General features: G+C 40.2%; 1 protein-coding gene across 1 annotated transcript; it reads left to right on the top strand.

Moving 5' to 3' along the window:
- Positions 1–2790: 2790 nt before the first annotated feature.
- LOC149273577 (synaptotagmin-16-like) lies at positions 2791–16967 on the top strand. The gene is made up of 7 exons (XM_089506144.1): positions 2791–2923; positions 4612–4791; positions 11462–11674; positions 12706–12938; positions 14565–15002; positions 15468–15657; positions 16654–16967. Exons 1-7 carry the CDS (start codon positions 2791–2793, stop codon positions 16965–16967), a joined length of 1701 nt encoding a protein of 566 aa, XP_089362270.1.
- The last annotated feature ends 1978 nt before the right edge of the window (positions 16968–18945 follow it).

The following is an 18945-nucleotide window of genomic DNA, read 5'->3' as shown; positions in this document are numbered from 1 at the left end:
GCCAATGTTCTAGAACCCTGACATGTGACACACCTCCATTGAAGCTCCGATGTGGCCTCCCTGTGACTCTTTGAAGCTGAGGGCCACAAGGTTCCTTGGGTCAGGTGGAGACGTGGAAAACCCTTTCAGATGGTTTTTTTAATGATGCAGCAAAAAAATATAATAATTATTAAATTAAATGTAATATTTTTTATTTTTTTTTAACCAATTCTTCTATGATATACAGGTTCACCTCAAAACATCTCACATCGAAATGTATTCACAATGTGGAGGGAAATGTAGTTCTCTATCCTTCATTTGATCTTCTGAATGTTTTTGTAAAAAAAAAAATGTAAAAAGGCAGAATTTGGAGGAAAAGACATTATATTAAAAAATCCCAGAATTGCCTACAGGTAAAATAATGGCCCCTTGCCCATCATAACTCCTATTGCTCCATCTCTTTAACCCTGAGATAAACCTATACACGTTAAATCTTTTTTTTTTTCCATAAAAAAGGATAGAACGCAGCGATGCAGACTGTATGTTTTTGGAAACTTCCTCTGAAAAGCAAGCCGAAGATCAAGCTCCTGGCCACTTGTAATCTAGAACAGAAAACTAGTCGGGGCAGTTTTTCACTTGTCGGCAAACATTCCTTTGCTCGTTGTCATGTATTTCGTATGCAAATATTGTCACCGTTGGGTGGTTAAACCACCACTCCTCTCTTGTGGTTAGAAAGAGTTCAGAAATTTCTTGGCTCGGAGTTGAGGGACAGAATAGGATCTAGGTACTGGTGGTGACACGTATTGTAGTCGTGGACCATTATTATGGAGAAAGCCAAGCATGGAACTCAACACAATCTACAGAAACGTTCTTGTCTGACGTAGCTTTCTTTAAAGGTAAGGAGAGGATACATTGTAACGTTGGTAAGAGCTGAGGATAGATGAGCTTTAAGGGGACCATTGAGATGCGAGAAGACTCCTGTGTTAGTCTGGGAAGTCCAGCGGTCACCATGTTGAGGGCACAAATGGACTTTAGCAATGTGGCTTCTCATTGTTTGACCTCCAGAAGCTTTCAGGATCTCCTCACATGACCCAAGCTGGATCATCCCCCAGACAAGTCTACCTGTGGTCATATAAAGAGATTGAGGTGTTGAGGCAGATGAAGGCAGAGAGCATGGCTGTTATGGGTACCTCTGTGGACCACAATTTTCTTTGCAATCAGATATTTCTTATTTTAAGTACTTTATATTGTACTAATTTTACTTATTATTCTTTTACATTTTCATGTTCTCCCTTAAAAAAAGAATTATAAGTATTAAAACTTTTAGCTTACAGGGGTAACTTTTTTTCTGGTCGGTGAGCCAATCACCTGAGTTCAAATGTAAACTCCCAGTGAAAAAAACCTTATTCCTCCCGTTCATTGTTTGTCCTTTTAGGATTTTTTATTACAATAAAATGCAGTTTCAAAGCTGTCGATGACCTCACACTTTCATGCATGACGGGAAACCCCTGATTGTCTTCTTGAGCCGGTTTATGAGACTTCTAGAAAGTCACAGAAGCCGGTAACATTGTGTTTAAGACTCCAGGGGCCTGGGGCATATTCATTCATCTTGTAAAATATAAGCTGAAAATAAAAGCTGAATGTTTTCTGTTTTTGTATATTTTCTGATATTCTTAAGAAAAGGGGGAAAACATGAAGCCTAAAATAAAACTCAATTATCCTAACACCCACCCTACATATGAATTAAACAAATAAATCATTTTTAAATTACATTTTAAATTCTTAACACAACTGCAACTTCATGTTGATACAAAAATAAACTTGCCGATGTGATATAGAATATATGATTTTGTTATAGTGGATAAAAAAATTATTCAAGGAAAGTAGGAAAAATATAGAATGTAGAATAGTATCTGAATATTCTTTTACTGTAAATCAGTAAAACTGTAAACTGAAGAATTTCCCCTCCTCAAATTCTATGGTTGAAAGTCAACGAGGACACATTGTTCCAGAGAAGCCTGTAAAAAATGTGCTCTTTTGCAATTTATGACCTGGAGGTGTTGGACAATTTTTTAAAAAATATTCGTTTTTCATTAAAAGAAATCAAATATGCCCAAAATTATTGTTTACTGATTCTTGGGATATTGTAAGTGATTTATAGGTGAGCCGTGGTTAATCCATGAGAAGAGGCCGTAGGAGGCGTAGCGGTGGCGTATTTATCTTCACAACTGCCCTAGTCTTAAACAAGGGCAGCGCCACCAGCCACCCCCATCACAACCCGGTTCTTCACTTCTTAAGGACGCGTGACACCAGGCAGAAGTGTTAATGGGCCGGTTGGGTAGATCTTAAGTGGCCCAATAAGCCGTGGCGCTACAGGGAGCCTGATTGACCGATAGGCAGTTTGGTTCCATATTGTGGGGAAAATGGGTCTGCCAACCCCCTGGACCTGCTGCCCTTTGCCAGAATACACCACTGATATGTGGCTATAGGGCTGGCCCCTTATGTTTTTATGTTTACGCCGAAGTGAGTATAGGGCTTCTCTGAAGTTCGAGGGTGGAGGAAACATCGCAGAAAGTGTAGTAGACACCTGGAACAGTCTTCCAGAGCTTGGGATGTGCATAAAGCTCTTCTAAAGGATTGATAAGTAAAAAGAGACAAAAAAAACGACAAGACCAGCTTGTTGGTTTCTGCCGTCTCTATCGCGATATCTGATAATTGCCAGACCTACTGCTTGCTACAGATGGACCATCATGCTTCACTGCTCGACATGTCAGTTAAAGAAAGGGATACAATGTAACACTGTGTGTGGGTATGCGAGTGGGTGGAAATGCTCTAACAAGCCACGGGGTAATCACTTCCATTAATACCGAGCTGCGAGGTTTGGCTGCCTACGCACCAGAATCTTTCCGCGTCTTCATGGAAAATAATTGCTATCAGATAATAAGTGAGTGCTAGAGAACCTAAGGGATAAAATAAAGGCTTATGGTACAAATGCAATCAAGCGCCATTAATTAAGGTAACCGAGCACAATATTTTGTCACTTCAGACCAAACATTGACATTGAATGAAGAATAGACTCGGATTAGGCGTTATTTGTCCTCGGAGTGATATAGAAGGACTCGCGGATGGCACGATGACCCGACACCTTCCCAAACGCTCATCTTATCTGGAGCATCTGTTTTGATGACAGTTCTGTGCTCGGTGTTGGCAGGATCACATGGAGGTACGCTAAGGCCCTGCGAGGGTTTTGGCACCGGGTTGTTCTAAGAAGCCCTGTTTTAACGCTTTCCATGCCTGTTTGCTTACTTTAGAGGTAATACTAGTAAGGTAATGCAGAATAAGCCCTATAAAGCGTCTTGGATTAGCTACACGGTTGTTAGTTCACTCTCTATGCCTTCCCCTCTCCACCCTTCCATTCCCGTTAATTTATTTTCCTTTCCTTCACTTTTGCCTTCCCTTCTTTTATTTCTTCTCCTTTTCCTTTTGCTTCCCTACTCTTCTCTTCCCATTTCCCTTTCTGTCTCTTGACTTTTCCCAAACATTTTCTCTTTCCCCTTTTCCTTTCCCAGTTCCTTCTCATCTCTTCTCTCTCTTTCCGTCCCCCTTTTGCTTGAATTCTCTTTTCTTTTTCCAGTTTCCCTTACCTTCTCAACTTTTCTCTCTTCTCTTCCCATTCATTCCTTTTCCTTATATGTTTCTTTCCTTTCTACTCACTTTTCTTTTCCTTTCCCTTTCCCTTTCTTTTCTCTACCCTTCTCCTCTCATAAGGTGACATATTGGAAGCAGAAATCAGTAGGATTCCACTGCAACCCTTCCAATGACCAAATCTTCTTTGATGGTCCTGTAATATAGAGTTTATTACCCATGTCCATCCAGAAGATGGACCCAGAATGAGAGGTCTAGGACCTTCCCACCACATCCTATTCCTTAACATTTCTTAATATTGTGGCTTTTTGGATACTCTACTCCATGAAGCTCTATATCTTTAGTGCTCGATTCATTAGTATTGGGGACTTTGCTGGGCTCGGCTCCAGTTTAGTTTAAAATCTGCCAGCACGAGGCACCAAAAGGATAAAAATAATGCACTCTACGTAAATTGTCATCCGACAGAGCGGTGTCTAAAAGTGTGCCTGCAAATTAACAGCTGCGCAGTCAGGTGCCAAGAATCCAGGAAAACAAATATTCCCGCGTGACTCGACTTCCATCCTCCGAGCGCGTGCGAGACGCTGACGCAAACTGTCCTGCTTATTTCACCGTTTGTTTATTGCATTTTTGTGCAAATCTCATTCGACCAGTACCGTATCTGTTCAATTTTAAGGAGAAATATTGTGGGGGTTTTTTTTTTTTATTAAAACACTATTTTGAAATGTTTGAAGACCCTGCTAAGCTATTAGGGGTGCATTGGAGAGGACCAAGTTCTTTTGTGTTACAACTTTTATAACAAAATAGAGTGATACCTTTTATTAATAATATCCGAAGGGCGGATCTAATATTTAAATGCTGTATAAAGGGTTAAAAATTGTAGAATGAACCCGAGACTGTAGTTATGGCTTACATTAACCATATGTATGCTGAATAGACATTTGTGGATATACTGATTAATACAATAAATATTTTTTTTCCTCTTTCTAGTAACCCCAGAGGCAATCGGCTTTCTCTCTGCAGCCGGAGTCTTCGTTGTCCTCCTAGTGATCCTGTTCCTCTTCATCAATAAAAAGTTGTGTTTCGAAAGAGTCAGTGACCTTCCGTGTTTGGACCGACGAGGGAAAATTAAGCATCCTAAAGAAAAATCCGGAGTTCTCCAAGGCCTTGGTAAATCCTTAAATTATAATCAATTTACGAGGATAAAAATAAAAAGTATTTGTTGTTCCAGAAGACAGCAACAACCCCCCAATGTCCACCCTCCCGCATACATTTAAGGATTAATACGTTTGTTGAGTGTAATAAATGACAATAAGAAAAGTAACAGAAAACCTTTGCTTTCCCATAGAATGTGTTTTCTGATTATACAGTTGTTTGACGGTATAGATTGGGTTCTATAGATTGCGGGCATCCAATGGCTGACTCTGTGGCTACCTTCTAAAGATCTAATAGCTGAACTCTTTCATAATACTTTTCATAAAGAAACCTTTTTTTATATTTTTTGCTAAATGTTTAATTTAAATATGCCCATCTTCATCCAATGAGATAGGGCGAGGTTATAGAATTAAATCTGCAATTTATCTAGAGTAACCAAAATTTACAAAAGTAGAAAAACTTTTTAACTTTCTAAACATTATATGTTAAAGAAAGTTCTTTTCACCCTATTGTATTAAAATTTAAAAATGCCAAACTGTGTATGTTCCCCTTTAATCTCCTATTTGTGAAAATGTTGTGTTGCTGGGTGTTTTTTTTTTGTTTGTGATAAACAAATCAATCTCAAATGAAATAATATAACATTTCTAATGTAAATATATTTAGAAAATTGCAATGTTTCCATTTTTAACTATAATTCTTTGCATAATTTCAGACGATTAAAGCAGAAAGCGTGCAGGGGCAGCAGTAGTGCAAAGTTTACCTTTAAAAAAGATATTAATAGAACTAATTAGGCATTATTGATCATTATTGGCCACGTTGGCAGTGCCAACAAAGTTGGGTCTAATATGCATTTGGAAGACCACATGTTCCAGGGTTCTAAATTGGAACACCACGCAGCCAATGGGAGATAAGCATGATAGAGACTTATTTCATATTTAGAGATGTAAATTACACGTGATTAATCAAATTGTGCTATTTTTGTAAAATATTTATATTCTTATACCTATAGTGACGCTGTGGCCCTTCCACTATCAGAACATTTTATTGCAGGTCGGCCCATAAAACGTCTCTGTAATCATCCCCAATTCGAGTAGGGGGTCCGATCATCCAAGTTATAGCACCGCTGAGTTTGTTTTCTTTTGCTCTTGTTAATGTTGCACCGATGTGCGTCACTTAAAACTTCCCCCATAATCTGCAATCACGGAATATAATCCTCTAATTACAGTTCTTATTTTAAGACCAGCATTTACTACTTATTTTAAGCGAACACGTTTAACGTTGCCTGTTACAGTAGGGGATATGTGCTGCCGTAGAGTTTAGGATGGTACTTAGTATCCCTGGAACATAGTCACATAATGAAAGGGTAGGTTAATACCAAGTGCCTACAGTACATCCCAACCCACGCACCCTCCAACCTCATTAAGACAATAATGGCGTATAGAGCAACGAGAATTTCCCAGGAGACACATGGGGCAACCTAAGGCGTCATCTCTACATGACTCCATTGGACAGTAAAAAGGGCAAAGTTTCTACTAGCGTTTGGTGTCTCCTGGATTGTAATTCTGTCCATGGTGACGATGAAAGATGTATCTTGATTAAAGCCTATAGATCAATGTCATGGTTTCATTAAGACACCCGGCTTCTCTCCCATGTATCCCTGTTTAGTTTGACCTCTCCCGATGTCCCTCCTTACCTCCCCTGATATAAATTGGTCACAAAGTCTTGCTAAAGCTCTGTCTCCCAACCACAACACTAATTAACATTTGATAATTTCATTGTATGTCTGGAAGCGGCATTTACATGTAAGAGCTAATGTGTTCTGTAGATCGTATCCAAAGTCGTAGAGGCTAATACAGTGAGGGTATTAAACATGCATGGGATAGACATACGGCTCCTGAATCTAAGACGAGACCAACGACTGATTAAGGTTTGAGTCTTTACAGCAGGAGAAACGGGCAGACTAGACGGGGGCCGAATGGGGCTTATCTGCTGTCAAATTTTATGTTTCTCTGTAACACTCGATGTTTGGCTTCTGTGAATCCTGTTCCTTCCTGGCTCTCCGCCTCTCTACGTCATCTGTCTTCAGTCTTCTTCAAACGTATGATGGAGCTGTCGATGACTTTAATATCTCCACGTGTGTCTCTTCCTGTCTTTGGCATGAGCCTGTGTTTCAGATCTTCATCTATACGTCATAAGCTTATTCCGGGGAGCGCCCATGATAAACTCAACCCTAACCTAAAATAGATTACGGTGGGAAAAAAACCTGTTTACTAGTTGGGTAGGTTTTAGGTTATAGAAGAACCTATCATTCAATCGGAGATTGAAAACACTTTAACTTTAATAATGCTTATTCTATAGCTCACGGACTAAAAGCTTTCTGTCACAACTGAAAACCTGCCGGGTGCTCAATCGCCAGATTCTTCTGGTCATGGTGTTGGACATGGCCTCCCAGAACTTCTTCCAGCCCGTTTCATCGTGGATATCTCGTATGTGTGAAGCTGTCCACCTTGCAGGAGGCTCCATATCCGGTTCTATAACAAACTTAAATAAAACTTCCTCAAGCGGAGACAACGACGAAGACTCAGAATACAACGATGACTATGACAGCAACGATGAGGACAGCGTCGACGATTCTTCTGAAGAAGCCTTATACGTGTCTGAAAGTCTTGACGCTTCCCGTGAAGACGAGGAGTTGCCTGAACTCGAAGAATCGAGTAAGGACGTGCCTCAAGATGACACTAAATCAACCGAGTCCCGTGCAAGTATGCCTGAAAGAGCTGTTTTGTCGAAACTAAGTGTTGGTGTGCACGAGGACAGCAGCCTCTTGGACAGCCTTTCTTCCATTCCAGAAGATGAAGCATACGTCAACAATCAGATAGACAGCCTTTTGAGAGAAATGGATAGTTCGACCCTTAGCATTACAGGGACTGCTAATGGTAAGAAACGTTGACCAGGTAGGTTGTATGTTGGTGTGGTGCGTCCCAAATCCTTTCTTTCCATCTGTAACTTCTCTTGCAGTGCGTACAGAGCTGGACCACTTTGAAGTCTTTTATTTACGGTCAAGACCACAGAAATCACAAAGTCATTATTTCAACGATGTCTTTATGCTGCAGATTCAAAACACTTTAAAATAGAGCAACATAATAATGCCCGTAAATACAGAAACGCATTGTCCCGTTGATCTCACATAAGAGCAGAGAAAGGGAAGATCGGGCCAAATAAATAGGTAGACCAGTGGTTTTCAACTTCAGGCATCCTTCTGGTAACCTTGCCTGAAAAAAAAGTAATTTCATTAAACGTTAATTGAGATTCCTGTACCCACGCTGGGGCAGCCAAAAATGTCGGCTTGTTTGCAGCCCTCGAAGACTTGAGTTGACCCAGACCGTGTAAAAAGTATTCAGATCATCCTGTTGGTTCCTGCCAACATGTAATAATTTGTCAACTCGTAAATAGTGCGAAAAGTGTGACTGGCATGGCTGACTATATTCCAGAGAAACAGATAAAATAATATAAACTAGGGGTAACTGAGCATATTATGAAACACTAGAAGCCTACACCTTAAAAAACAAGAGGTGCCACGGCCAGGACTTAAATACTGGGAGCTTGGCCCTGAGTCTGAGGGGTTTTGCCCCAATCTCAGGGCCAAGGGGTAGATTCTCAGGGTTGCACAGTCTGGAGCCGACTCCTTCCTGTTCTACACCCAGGTGCTTTTGCTCCCAGTATATTATGGCCGATAGTCGTTTCCATGACGACTGGTATTAGAACCATTTGGGTAACACATCTGGCGAGTAACTACATAGAATCTTCACCATGGGCTGTTAACGGGTTTATATTTAAATAGTCTCAGGGTCATTTAGAAAGTTCCCAGGTATGCCTATGGGCAATACATGATGACTGTGTTTATCAACACCACCTTCTAGCCTTGGAAGTTGTGGCCTTCCATTATGTGCATTCGTCGGAAACCCGCATTCAGGGTTCTTGGCATTTCCCATTACTGTCGGGGTTCAAGATCTTTTGATATTAAACGTGATGGTTCTCTCAGATCTGTTGCTTCCTTTTCCAAAGTAATTTACTTGATTTCCCGTTCTTAGATGGGTTTAAAAGATAAGAATCCCGCACGTCAGATTTCATTGGGATTTCTGTTTCTGTAGTCCGTACGAGCCGTCGACTCACAACTCGTGGATTCATGTATTGTGTTTGCTTTCTCCAGAGACAATGTCAGAGGAGCTGACACTTATTATTAATCTTCAATAATCATTGTTAGACACAATTAGCCTCATACATTGTTCTTCTTATTATAGATTGTTTGCCTCTTTTGTGATAATAAATCCATTTTTTCCCCCGATTCTCGCATCTTTGGAGAACATAATGACCAAATACCTACCCCGCTTTTTTTCTGTTCTATTTTTCCTTTTATTTACAATTGTAGCTTATGAGATAAATTGGCACAAAGAGAGAGAGACATGCTGAATGCTTTCTGTTTCCATGGAAACAATTTTGGACACGGTTGCCAATGGTAATCTAACGGGAGAAAATAGACGCACCTCATTTAGTCTCCGGTGATTACAAGACAGATCTAAGTCCCTCGGGGGGGAAAAAACACCTTTTTTCATACGTTTATTGATTTTGGGCAAAGATTCATTTATTAGGTCAACCGTAGACGACGATAAAAAAACAACTTCTGGGAAGTCTTTCGTTTTTCCAGTTTCTAATGGTTTTCGTTGGTGAAACTGGTTGGGTGTCTTACTTCTTTCTTCTCTTTCTAAAATATTGAAAGTAATAGTTAAAAAAGGTTACTTTCAGACTTTTTATGTGTATTTAAATAATTCTTGTTAAAGGTCTGTTTAGACAAAGTGTCCGTACAAGGCCACCAGTGTCATCGTGAAGGTCCATGGAACATCATTCAATTGTCCACCACAGAGGCCAGTAAATGTCCACCATGGCCAATGTTGGTGTCTATCCTTGTTGGCGAAACAGTTCTAGAACTCATTCCATGTTCTAGGACCTTGGCAATCCTTAGATTGCTCATCTCATCACAAGGAGGAACGATTTGTATCCTTAAGATAAATGCAAGGAAGCCATTCCTTATCGTACCCTAATCTCACTTTATGTTTAATTTGACCTACCTAAGGTTTCTTATCTTGAAGAACACCGATCCCAGAAGGTTCCGTAACTTTTTGAAAAGACCCTCAGAATAAAGAAGACAATGTCATGTATACCCTATCTATCAGCGATCTAGAAGCCTGGAATTAAGCAACAAAATAGAATTTGGAGTATTGTGTTTCTCAACGCGACATTTCGATTAAATTGGGTTTTTTTTTTTATATTTGCGTCCACGTCTTCCATGTCTGCTAATTACGTGGCTTTTAGGAGGACTGTAGAGCGTGATTGCACTGGTCAGACAGAAGTACTTCACATATATTTTGTATTGTGCCATTTTTAGAGACGCTTTTTGTGAAGTGCCCTGTTTTCCTTCAAGGACATAAAATGCCTTTTCTGAGGAGCGCCCTGTGTGTTTTAAGGGTTATTATGGAAGCAGCCTCTCAGAGGATGAAGAGGCTTGTATTCAGTCTGAAAACCGTCATTTGTAGAGAACATAATGGCTGGAATGGGAGAGGGGAGAACGCACAATGTATCTAATCACTCTTTTAGGTTTATTGAGAGGTTTTCTGCTGGAAAAGTGCATAATAGGATAATAAGGTACGCCGAAGGTCAGCTCTTGGGACAGTTCTGCGAGCATATGAGACTACAACTCCTATCATGAGTGAGCAACCATCCACATCATATTTAATTATTAAATAGTACATTCTAGGTCAGTTTGTGAGATTTATTGAATCCTCTTATATAAGATACACATTATACAGGGCCGTCGCAGCCCATCTTTTCGGGGGAATCTCCCTGAAGGTTGGTACTTTAAAAATAGATCATTATTCCATTGTTTTATCCCCCCCTCCCCCATAAGCGTTGAATTTAGCGAATGTCAAAATGTATTCAAGGAGAGAAGAAGAAGGTTTGGTCTTGGACAGAAAATTGCAGTATGGGTTATTTTTTTTAATGATGTAAAAGTTAAGGTCAGTGTGAAATACTAAACAAAATTAGGAATTGATGTCCGCTGTGCGTACGTGTAACCAGTGTCACATGACATGCGAAACAATATAAAAAGGAGACGCTGAAAGGTTAAATATTTGAAATACTCATTTAAAAGGAAAAGCCCTGGGTAATTATCTGCAGACCTGGAGGCCACCATTCTCAGTCATGTAATATTTTGGGTGATTTTCCCTGCTGAAACACCACACTGAGCTGATGCTTTATGGCAATGCAAATGAAGTCCCTTCCTCCATAGACTTTCATTAGTCAGAGAGTCCGGCTGGGTGATGGAGACTGAGCCATTCTATTGTTTCCCACAGGCAGTAGGATAAGGAGTCGGGGTGTTTAGTAGATTGGGGGTTAGATAACAGAGCAAGAACTCTTACACAAACGGCTAATATGCAGCTGCCTGAAAACATTATATTACGGGGCAAAAACTACAAAGAAAATATTTCCGAAAATGTATTTTTAATCTGTAAAAAATTTCACTAGTAATAAAAAATGGTAGGAGATTCCCTTTAAGCTTTCCTTGTATGGCGGTTATTATTATTATCGGGCCGGAGAGAATGTCAAGACTCTGTATTGTATCTTTTCGTAGTGAACAGTTTTGGGGAGGATGAAGAGCTTACCTCATCTTCAGACAGTGATGAAGAAGTGTTTAAACAGTTTCAGATATCTGTGTCTCGCTCCCAGAGTTTCCGTTCTATGGTATCTGAAAAGGCCACACAAGCCGGTTCAGAAAATAAGCAAAAATTCAACCGTTTGCTATCTAACCAAGAAGAGCTGAGCACAGAGGCCTCTGAATGCGAAGGTATTAAATACATAAAAAAAAATCTCACCAAGCATGTGAAGGCACGTGTCATGAATCTGCAGCATTTGGATGTTTTTGAAGCATGAAAATTAGTAAAAGATAAATTATTATTATTATCATTTTATTTATTTATTTTTCCATTTATTTTTCTATAATTTTTTGAACATTTTCACTCTTTTTTTGGCTGTTAACTTATCTCCATCTTGAATTATTCTTACATTTCCAACCATCCGCTCTTGTTTTTGTCATTTTTTTTACCGTTATTTACTGCACCTTTCGACCATTAATATTAATATATTAATGCCGATGTTTATAAGCGGGGAACTTCTTAGGATTGGCTACCTGGAGTTCTTCCCTCGTCCCAGGGAGTGGCTTTGCATAGGGGTGGAGCTAAATGTATGTAGGGGAGGGACTAGTCCCAGAGAGTCTTTAATAGGAGGAAACTGGGTGGGGAGCAGGTGAAAGTGGGCAGGGAGTAGGCGGAACATGGGAGGAGTTAGTCTGGTTACACACCTCTCCCCTAATGGGAAAAAGAAGAGAGTGACTCGGAGACCCAGGAGAGCCAAAGCTTCACCCAGTCAAACCCAGAGCGTTCCCCCGTATATAATTTATACATTTTATTCTTTGATACTAAATAAATAGAACCGTATAGTTAAGTATATAAAGAGCCAACAGCCACTCAAAATATGTGAACTTAATAATGCCAAAAAATTACAAAACCAAACAAACTAGATTGAGTGAAGACTATGAGCCCTATGGCTATATAGGTATTATAATCAATCTGCAGAATGATATAATTTAAACTATGCCTATTTGCATACCATAATTATAACCTCTGTTTGGCTACAAAGATAGTTAAGCATGTGTTTAAGTCTTCTGAGAAAGGTGTCCCTTAGGGCCGGTATAAAAACGTTTTGATCAACCTAATGTTGAGTTACTGCATAGGATGTTGAAGGTTCCTGTGGTCTAAATATGTAGAACATCTTCCCATGTGGTTCCTCAAAATTAAATGTTTGGTTTACTGTATTTAGATTTGGATGTGCTCAGTTATCAATCGTATAATGAAGATGGACATATTTCCCTCCACTCTGGACCAACATCGGAGGTTGGTGAAGCCCACAGTGGGTCGAAACAAGAGGCAGAGTCCTTCTGTAGCATTACCCACCGAGTCAACGATGGAAGCCAAGAAGCAGAGACGGCTTTCAGCAACCACGGTTTTGAAGACCGCGATGCTACAGACAGCTCATCTGCATGGAGCCCCGAGGTGGGATATTATGGGGGTGCAATATTGTATATATTTATATCTGCACTTGTCTATCAGAATGTTCTACTTTGACAAAGTATCAATTGAACTATCTAACACGGTAGGTTTACTCCCATAAAAAAAGCAAAATAAGTGTTTTATTTCCATTTGGCTGCTTTACGTCATGTGACCGTAAAAAAAAAAAAAATGACGAGCCATGCACAATATCGCATGGGGGGGGGTCGAAGTGGACCTTTAATGAATTAAATTTTTTTTAGTGAAAAATATCTTTTCCATTCATACTCGTGATCACTTCCCTCTCTTCATACATAATTAAGATTTTTTTGTTTTGTTTTTATTATCCTTTACTTAGTTTAATTGAATTATCTATAAATAACACGATTCTTTTTATTTCTCGGAAAAGTTGATTTTCTCATTCAAATATCTTTTTTTTTTTGTTTTTTTATTGCACGAACCCTCCACCCCGTATCTGTTTACCGAACAACATGCCCTCCGATCATTATAACATAATCCTATTTAGTCTAGTTTTTGTAAAGATAACCGGTCTCCATGGAAACCATTGCATCAGCGATATATTCTCCCTAACAGAGCACATTTGGATAGAGCCTCACTTTACAACAAGTGAGATGATCCCTTATCAGGTAATTAGTTTTAATCAAGAATGAATTGCCCTGTTCTCCCTTTTCATAGAATTGGTCACGCCGGTTATATCAAGAAAACCCCCAAAAAACAAACAAAAACAAAACATCCAAACTTTCCTATGGTGGACATTGAATATATAATTGGCGCCTTGACTTAATCCAATCAGCGGAAGTCCTGAATAATCATATTGGATAATAGGAAGAGGCGTAGAGGTGTCAATATAAAATGTTGTGCGATACGGAACCTTGCGTACGGTAGAACGTCCTTGATCTAGAACAGTTAATCCATTTAATCCCAGAAGAGATAGAGAGTGGGGGATATTTACGTAATTTACATAACGGGGTATGGAGACGTGAAATCAATTAACGTTGAAGGACGGGGTGATCTGCCAGCAAAATTCTATGTTTCTATTAAATATAAATGATTGTTGCTTTTAACAAAAAAAAAAGTGATGATTTCCCAGCCCCTTGGATTCCGTCAGAGGGTTTCCATGAGAAAAGCTCCGTAGATCACCTAAACTTGTAACTTATCACTCGTTAAGCAATGTGGATACCAGAATATAACTTTTTGGAAACATCAACCTAAAAAAAGTTACTTTCGTTCTCCACTAGGGTTTCAACGGAGACACTTACGGCTGATTCTTGATATGAAACTATGTAATTGCACATGGACGTTGCCCCCGAAACATTTTTTTTTAATAAAAATCGAATTTGTTGGGTCTTCTGCTCAGATCCGAATCCATCGGCAAAGATTTAGTACGATGGGGTTTGGCCATTAAAATCTAACTTTTAGCTTACATTAAAAGTGGAATTATTTTAGTAATTTAAAAGTTATTTTTTGCCTTAAACCCTGAGTTGAAATACTTTAATGAACAGTAACATACGTGACAGTAAGTGTCATCTAAAATGAACTCAGATTTTAGTTAATATCCACTTTCTCCATTAAAAAAAATAAGTAAAATAATCTGTTTTCTGTTGTCCTTAGGACCAGGTGGACGCCAGCGTCCCGGCCCTCACCCCCCACGTGCCGATTTCAAAGTGTGGCGATCTTGATGTCATCCTTCAATATTCCTCCTCGACTCAAAAGCTGTCTGTAATAATTGTTGACGCCAAAGGAATTCCAGACAAAGACCGCAGCGGAGCGAACACGTGGCAAGTTCATGTTGTGCTGCTTCCTACTAAGAAACAGAGGGGCAAGACGGCTATTCAACGGGGGCCAGAACCGGTCTTTAACGAGGCCATTACATTCCATAGACTGGACGCCGAGGAGCTGACCACTAACGCTCTGCGATTTCGTTTGTACGCCGTGCGCAAGATGAACCGCGAGAGGATGATGGGAGAGAAATTACTCGCCTTGAGTAACATGAAGCCGGATGAGGACATAAAAAAGACGCTGATCTTGGAGCCGAGAAGCAACCTCTGTGTAAGGATGAGAAATAAGTGGGGGTGACGTAAAAGTCTGACGTTTATCTTTAAGTGGGATCGGCAAGTAATTTGTTTAGTTTAGTATCAGATTAAAAATAGTTTTTCAAAAATATTACACTATTTTCATTTTTTTTAAACAGTTGTAGTTTTTGCCCCATAATATAAAGTTTTCAGGCAGCCGCATATCAGCCGTTTGTATGATTCTGGCTCTGTTATCTGACCCCCGATCTACTAAACACCCCGACTCCTTATCATACTGCCTGTGGGGAACAATAGAATGGCTCAGTCTTAATCACCCAGAGAGACACTCTGACTAATGAAGAACGGACTTCATCAGCATTGCCATAAAGCATCAGCTTTTTACAACGCTGGGGGTTATATTACTGTATACAGCGCTGGGGGGGGTATCACTGTATATAGTACACAATCTTATGGATCCGTTGCTTCTCCATCTTTCTTTCAGAGCGGGGATTCCCAAACGAGTTTTTCTGGAATCTCCCACAGTGAGAGCGCGTCGTCCTCCCAGTCGCTGTCTCACGGCGGGACGCCCGAGTTACTGGTGGGATTGTCATATAACGCCACGACGGGCAGACTCTCTGTGGAGATGATCAAAGGCAGCCACTTCCGGAACCTGGCCATCAATAGACCTCCCGGTGAGTAAACACTCAGCTTCCATCAATGAAAAGAAATGAAAAGAAATGATAAGAAATGAAATGGGCCGCATATCATTCTCCAGAACTACGTCTCAAACCGGTTGTCCGCTCCAAGAGTACCTTCTGTTAGATTGACATTTAGACATATAGCATGGCATTAGCTCTTAAGACCTCCAAGGTCTTTTTTTTCACATAAATTCCATAAACAAATCTTATTTAAATTAAATATTTAACACACAGTGCGATTTCATTAAGTTGAATGAGATTTTTTCTAAAATTCTTCCAAATGACCTTCGGCCGAGAATCAATCTCCCAGCGTGAGCCGCTTACGAAGGTAAATTCAGATCCCAGCGTCATCCTGAGAGGGAAAGTGTTTTTTGACACCCCGGGTGTCAAAACTTCACAAATTCTTCTCAGCAGACGAAGAAAAAAATGTGCAAACTGACACCCTGAAACCGAAATAGAAAGGGAAGATCAACTCAACAGTGCGCCTGTGAGGCAGTAGGAATGATAGCTGATCCGCCGATCGGAAGAGGCTTTATCTCTCCGCTGCTCTTTTCATTCATGGTTCCTCACTGCCCAAAGATAACCTCATCCTCCGAGTACCTCCTGTTCCTCCGAACGTCCAGGGCCAAATTATTTATAAGCAGGGTCAATGTGACATAAACCAGCGCTTTGAAGAAAAGAAAATCTCATGATATTACTTATTTTATTGATGTTTATAGCGCCGTCATAGTCCATGGCGCTGTACAACCGGCTCCGCTCAACAGAGCTTACAATCTAAGTTTGGATAAGAGTATTAAATGTTATTTTGTGAACGACTGGTCCTGATTTAGTGCAAAGGATACATTTTAAATGACGTAACAATGTAGCTATAAAATATAATAACAGGAGTAAAAAAAAAATGGGATTATATTAAAATATTATATTTCTTTTTTGGCCAAAAACATTGGGATTCCGATGCTGAATTCGTGGTTTTTAACCCTTTTGTTACAGATACATATGGGAAGCTTTCTCTTTTGAGCCCCGTTGGGCAAGAAATATCGCGCTGTAAGACGTCTATCCGCCGGGGCCAGCCGAACCCCGTCTACAAAGAAACGTTCATATTCCAAGTTGCCCTCTTTCAGCTCACGGAAGTCACCCTGATGATTTCGATATACAATCGCCGGAGCATGAAGAGGAAGGAGATGATTGGCTGGATTTCATTAGGTCAAAACAGCAGCGGGGAAGAGGAGCAACATCATTGGCTGGAAATGAAAGAATCCAAGGGGCAGCAGGTGTGCAGGTGGCACACCTTGCTGGAAGCCTGAACAAACTTTTTGGCCCCTCTGAGGACCCGTCCTTTTTTTTTTTTTTTTTTTTCGCACGTACAGGTGTATAATAACCAGAAAACCCAGCAGGGGATGACTGTCTATTGGGTGACGCAGAGCTGGATCTACGGCCTGTATGTTTCGAGGCCATCGGTGCCCAGAATTTAGACGTTAAAGCAATTATTCGGCGGTTGCCTCCCATTTGAGCACCCAACCTTCATGAGCATTTAGAACAATGTTTAACCCCTTAGGGACAATGGGTTGTCCTTAAACCCATTAGAAACCCGTACGGGCGTTGTCATTCAGGTGTTACCAACGTCCGGCTCCATTTCTCCGGCTCCGACGGCTGCTTGGGGTACGTTTCCCGAGAGTGTGATGCGGGAAGGCAGACAATGGTGTGTATGTTTGAAGCGCAAGAGCCAAAGTTCAAGTGATGATATGTCTTGAGCTCTTCAAAAAAAGGGTCTGGCCGATAAGCGGCTGCCCTAAGCTCGTAATAAACAGGTCAGGCCATGATCATGCTGAGGGTATAATAAATTCTGGACCTACGTAGAGGCTCATGAAGGGTTAAATATAGCTTTCTTAGCAATCCTGAATAAATAATGGTTATTAAACAGAGGGGTATATTTTGAGGGCTGGATTTGCACATACATTGTAGATATATATATATATATCTCAGCGGGGCTGGTGAGTGGAGTAAGTGACGTTGAACCAGCAGAGGTGGTGCAGACTCTTCAAAAAGCCTAAATTTGCCTTTAAAATGGTAGTCAGTATGCCTGCCCAAAGCATCTTCTGGGAAGGACAGCCCTTTGTGCATTGTTACATTGTTTAAATATGTATGAGAGCCTTCCAAAACACGTTACCTACATGAGAACACGCAGAAGAACATACAGCCCACTGCAAAGGCCAAGCGCATCCCTTGCCATATGCTTTAGCATTTAGTTTAGGCATCACCCTCCTGTGCGCTCCGGTGCTCCGAGGGTTAACCCACCGATTGACAGCAGATATAAATATTATATATATATATATATATATATATATATATATATATATATATATATAATATTTATATATAATATAAATATTATATATACTGTTATATATTGAAATTGTGGCACATATATTCCCGCATGACACGGAAATGATCTCCGATGCCGTATTTTTCATTACGTTGAATGGATTTGATACTAATTTAGATCGAATTATATATTTTCCAAAAAGCATGGAAAGCAATAAAGAATTTTGCTGTAATTGTGTGATTTGTTTCGGGTTTTTTTGGGGGGGTACATCATATTTATTAAAAAACATATAAGTGAATAAGTTGTCTTTATGGCAACAGCCTATCAGTGTCTGCTTTGCCGTCACATGACAATGCAGCAGTCCCTGCAAAAAATCGGAATGATGCGGACAGTTTTTGAGGGTTAAAGTGGTTTAATGGTTATTTTGTGGAGGGATTTGGATATTTAACTAGCACATGAGTGTCGGGGCAAGTTTCTTCTCCAACCGCAGTGTGTGTGTGGGGGGGTCTGAAATCTTTTATTGATTACCTTCTTTGCACCCAGATCTCCTTCCATTGGCATAAGTATAAACCCACAGAAAGGGCGCTAAGCCACTAATACCCCCTCCCAATGTTTTACAATATACGATTTTGGTCCAACGAAAATTGATGCCTCTGCTATAATATAGATTTTTTGTAACAAATATCTGCCCATTCTAAGCAATTTAACCCAAGATCTCCAGCCTCCCAGATAGCTCAGGTGGCAACAAATGTTTGATGATACCCCCCCCCCCCCATTGTGTTGTGCTGCTGACAGGGTGTAAAAATAAATTATTACAATACTGTCTCCAGGGCTGGGAATCAATTAATCGCTTTTTTTTGTAGCTAAGAGCCTTAAATACACATCAGGGAGATCTGCCCCCGGAGTGGCTTCAAACCCGGGGATGTCTCCAGAAAGGAGGAGGAAGCCATCCCCCCCAC

This window comes from Sceloporus occidentalis, unplaced genomic scaffold (assembly GCF_023333645.1).
Source record: "Sceloporus occidentalis isolate IW3139 unplaced genomic scaffold, rSceOcc1.0.p SCAF_366, whole genome shotgun sequence".
In the NCBI taxonomy this organism is placed as follows: Eukaryota; Metazoa; Chordata; class Lepidosauria; order Squamata; family Phrynosomatidae; genus Sceloporus; species Sceloporus occidentalis.
Note: the sequence above shows the minus strand (reverse complement) of the source record. Positions and strands in the feature narration are given on the sequence as shown.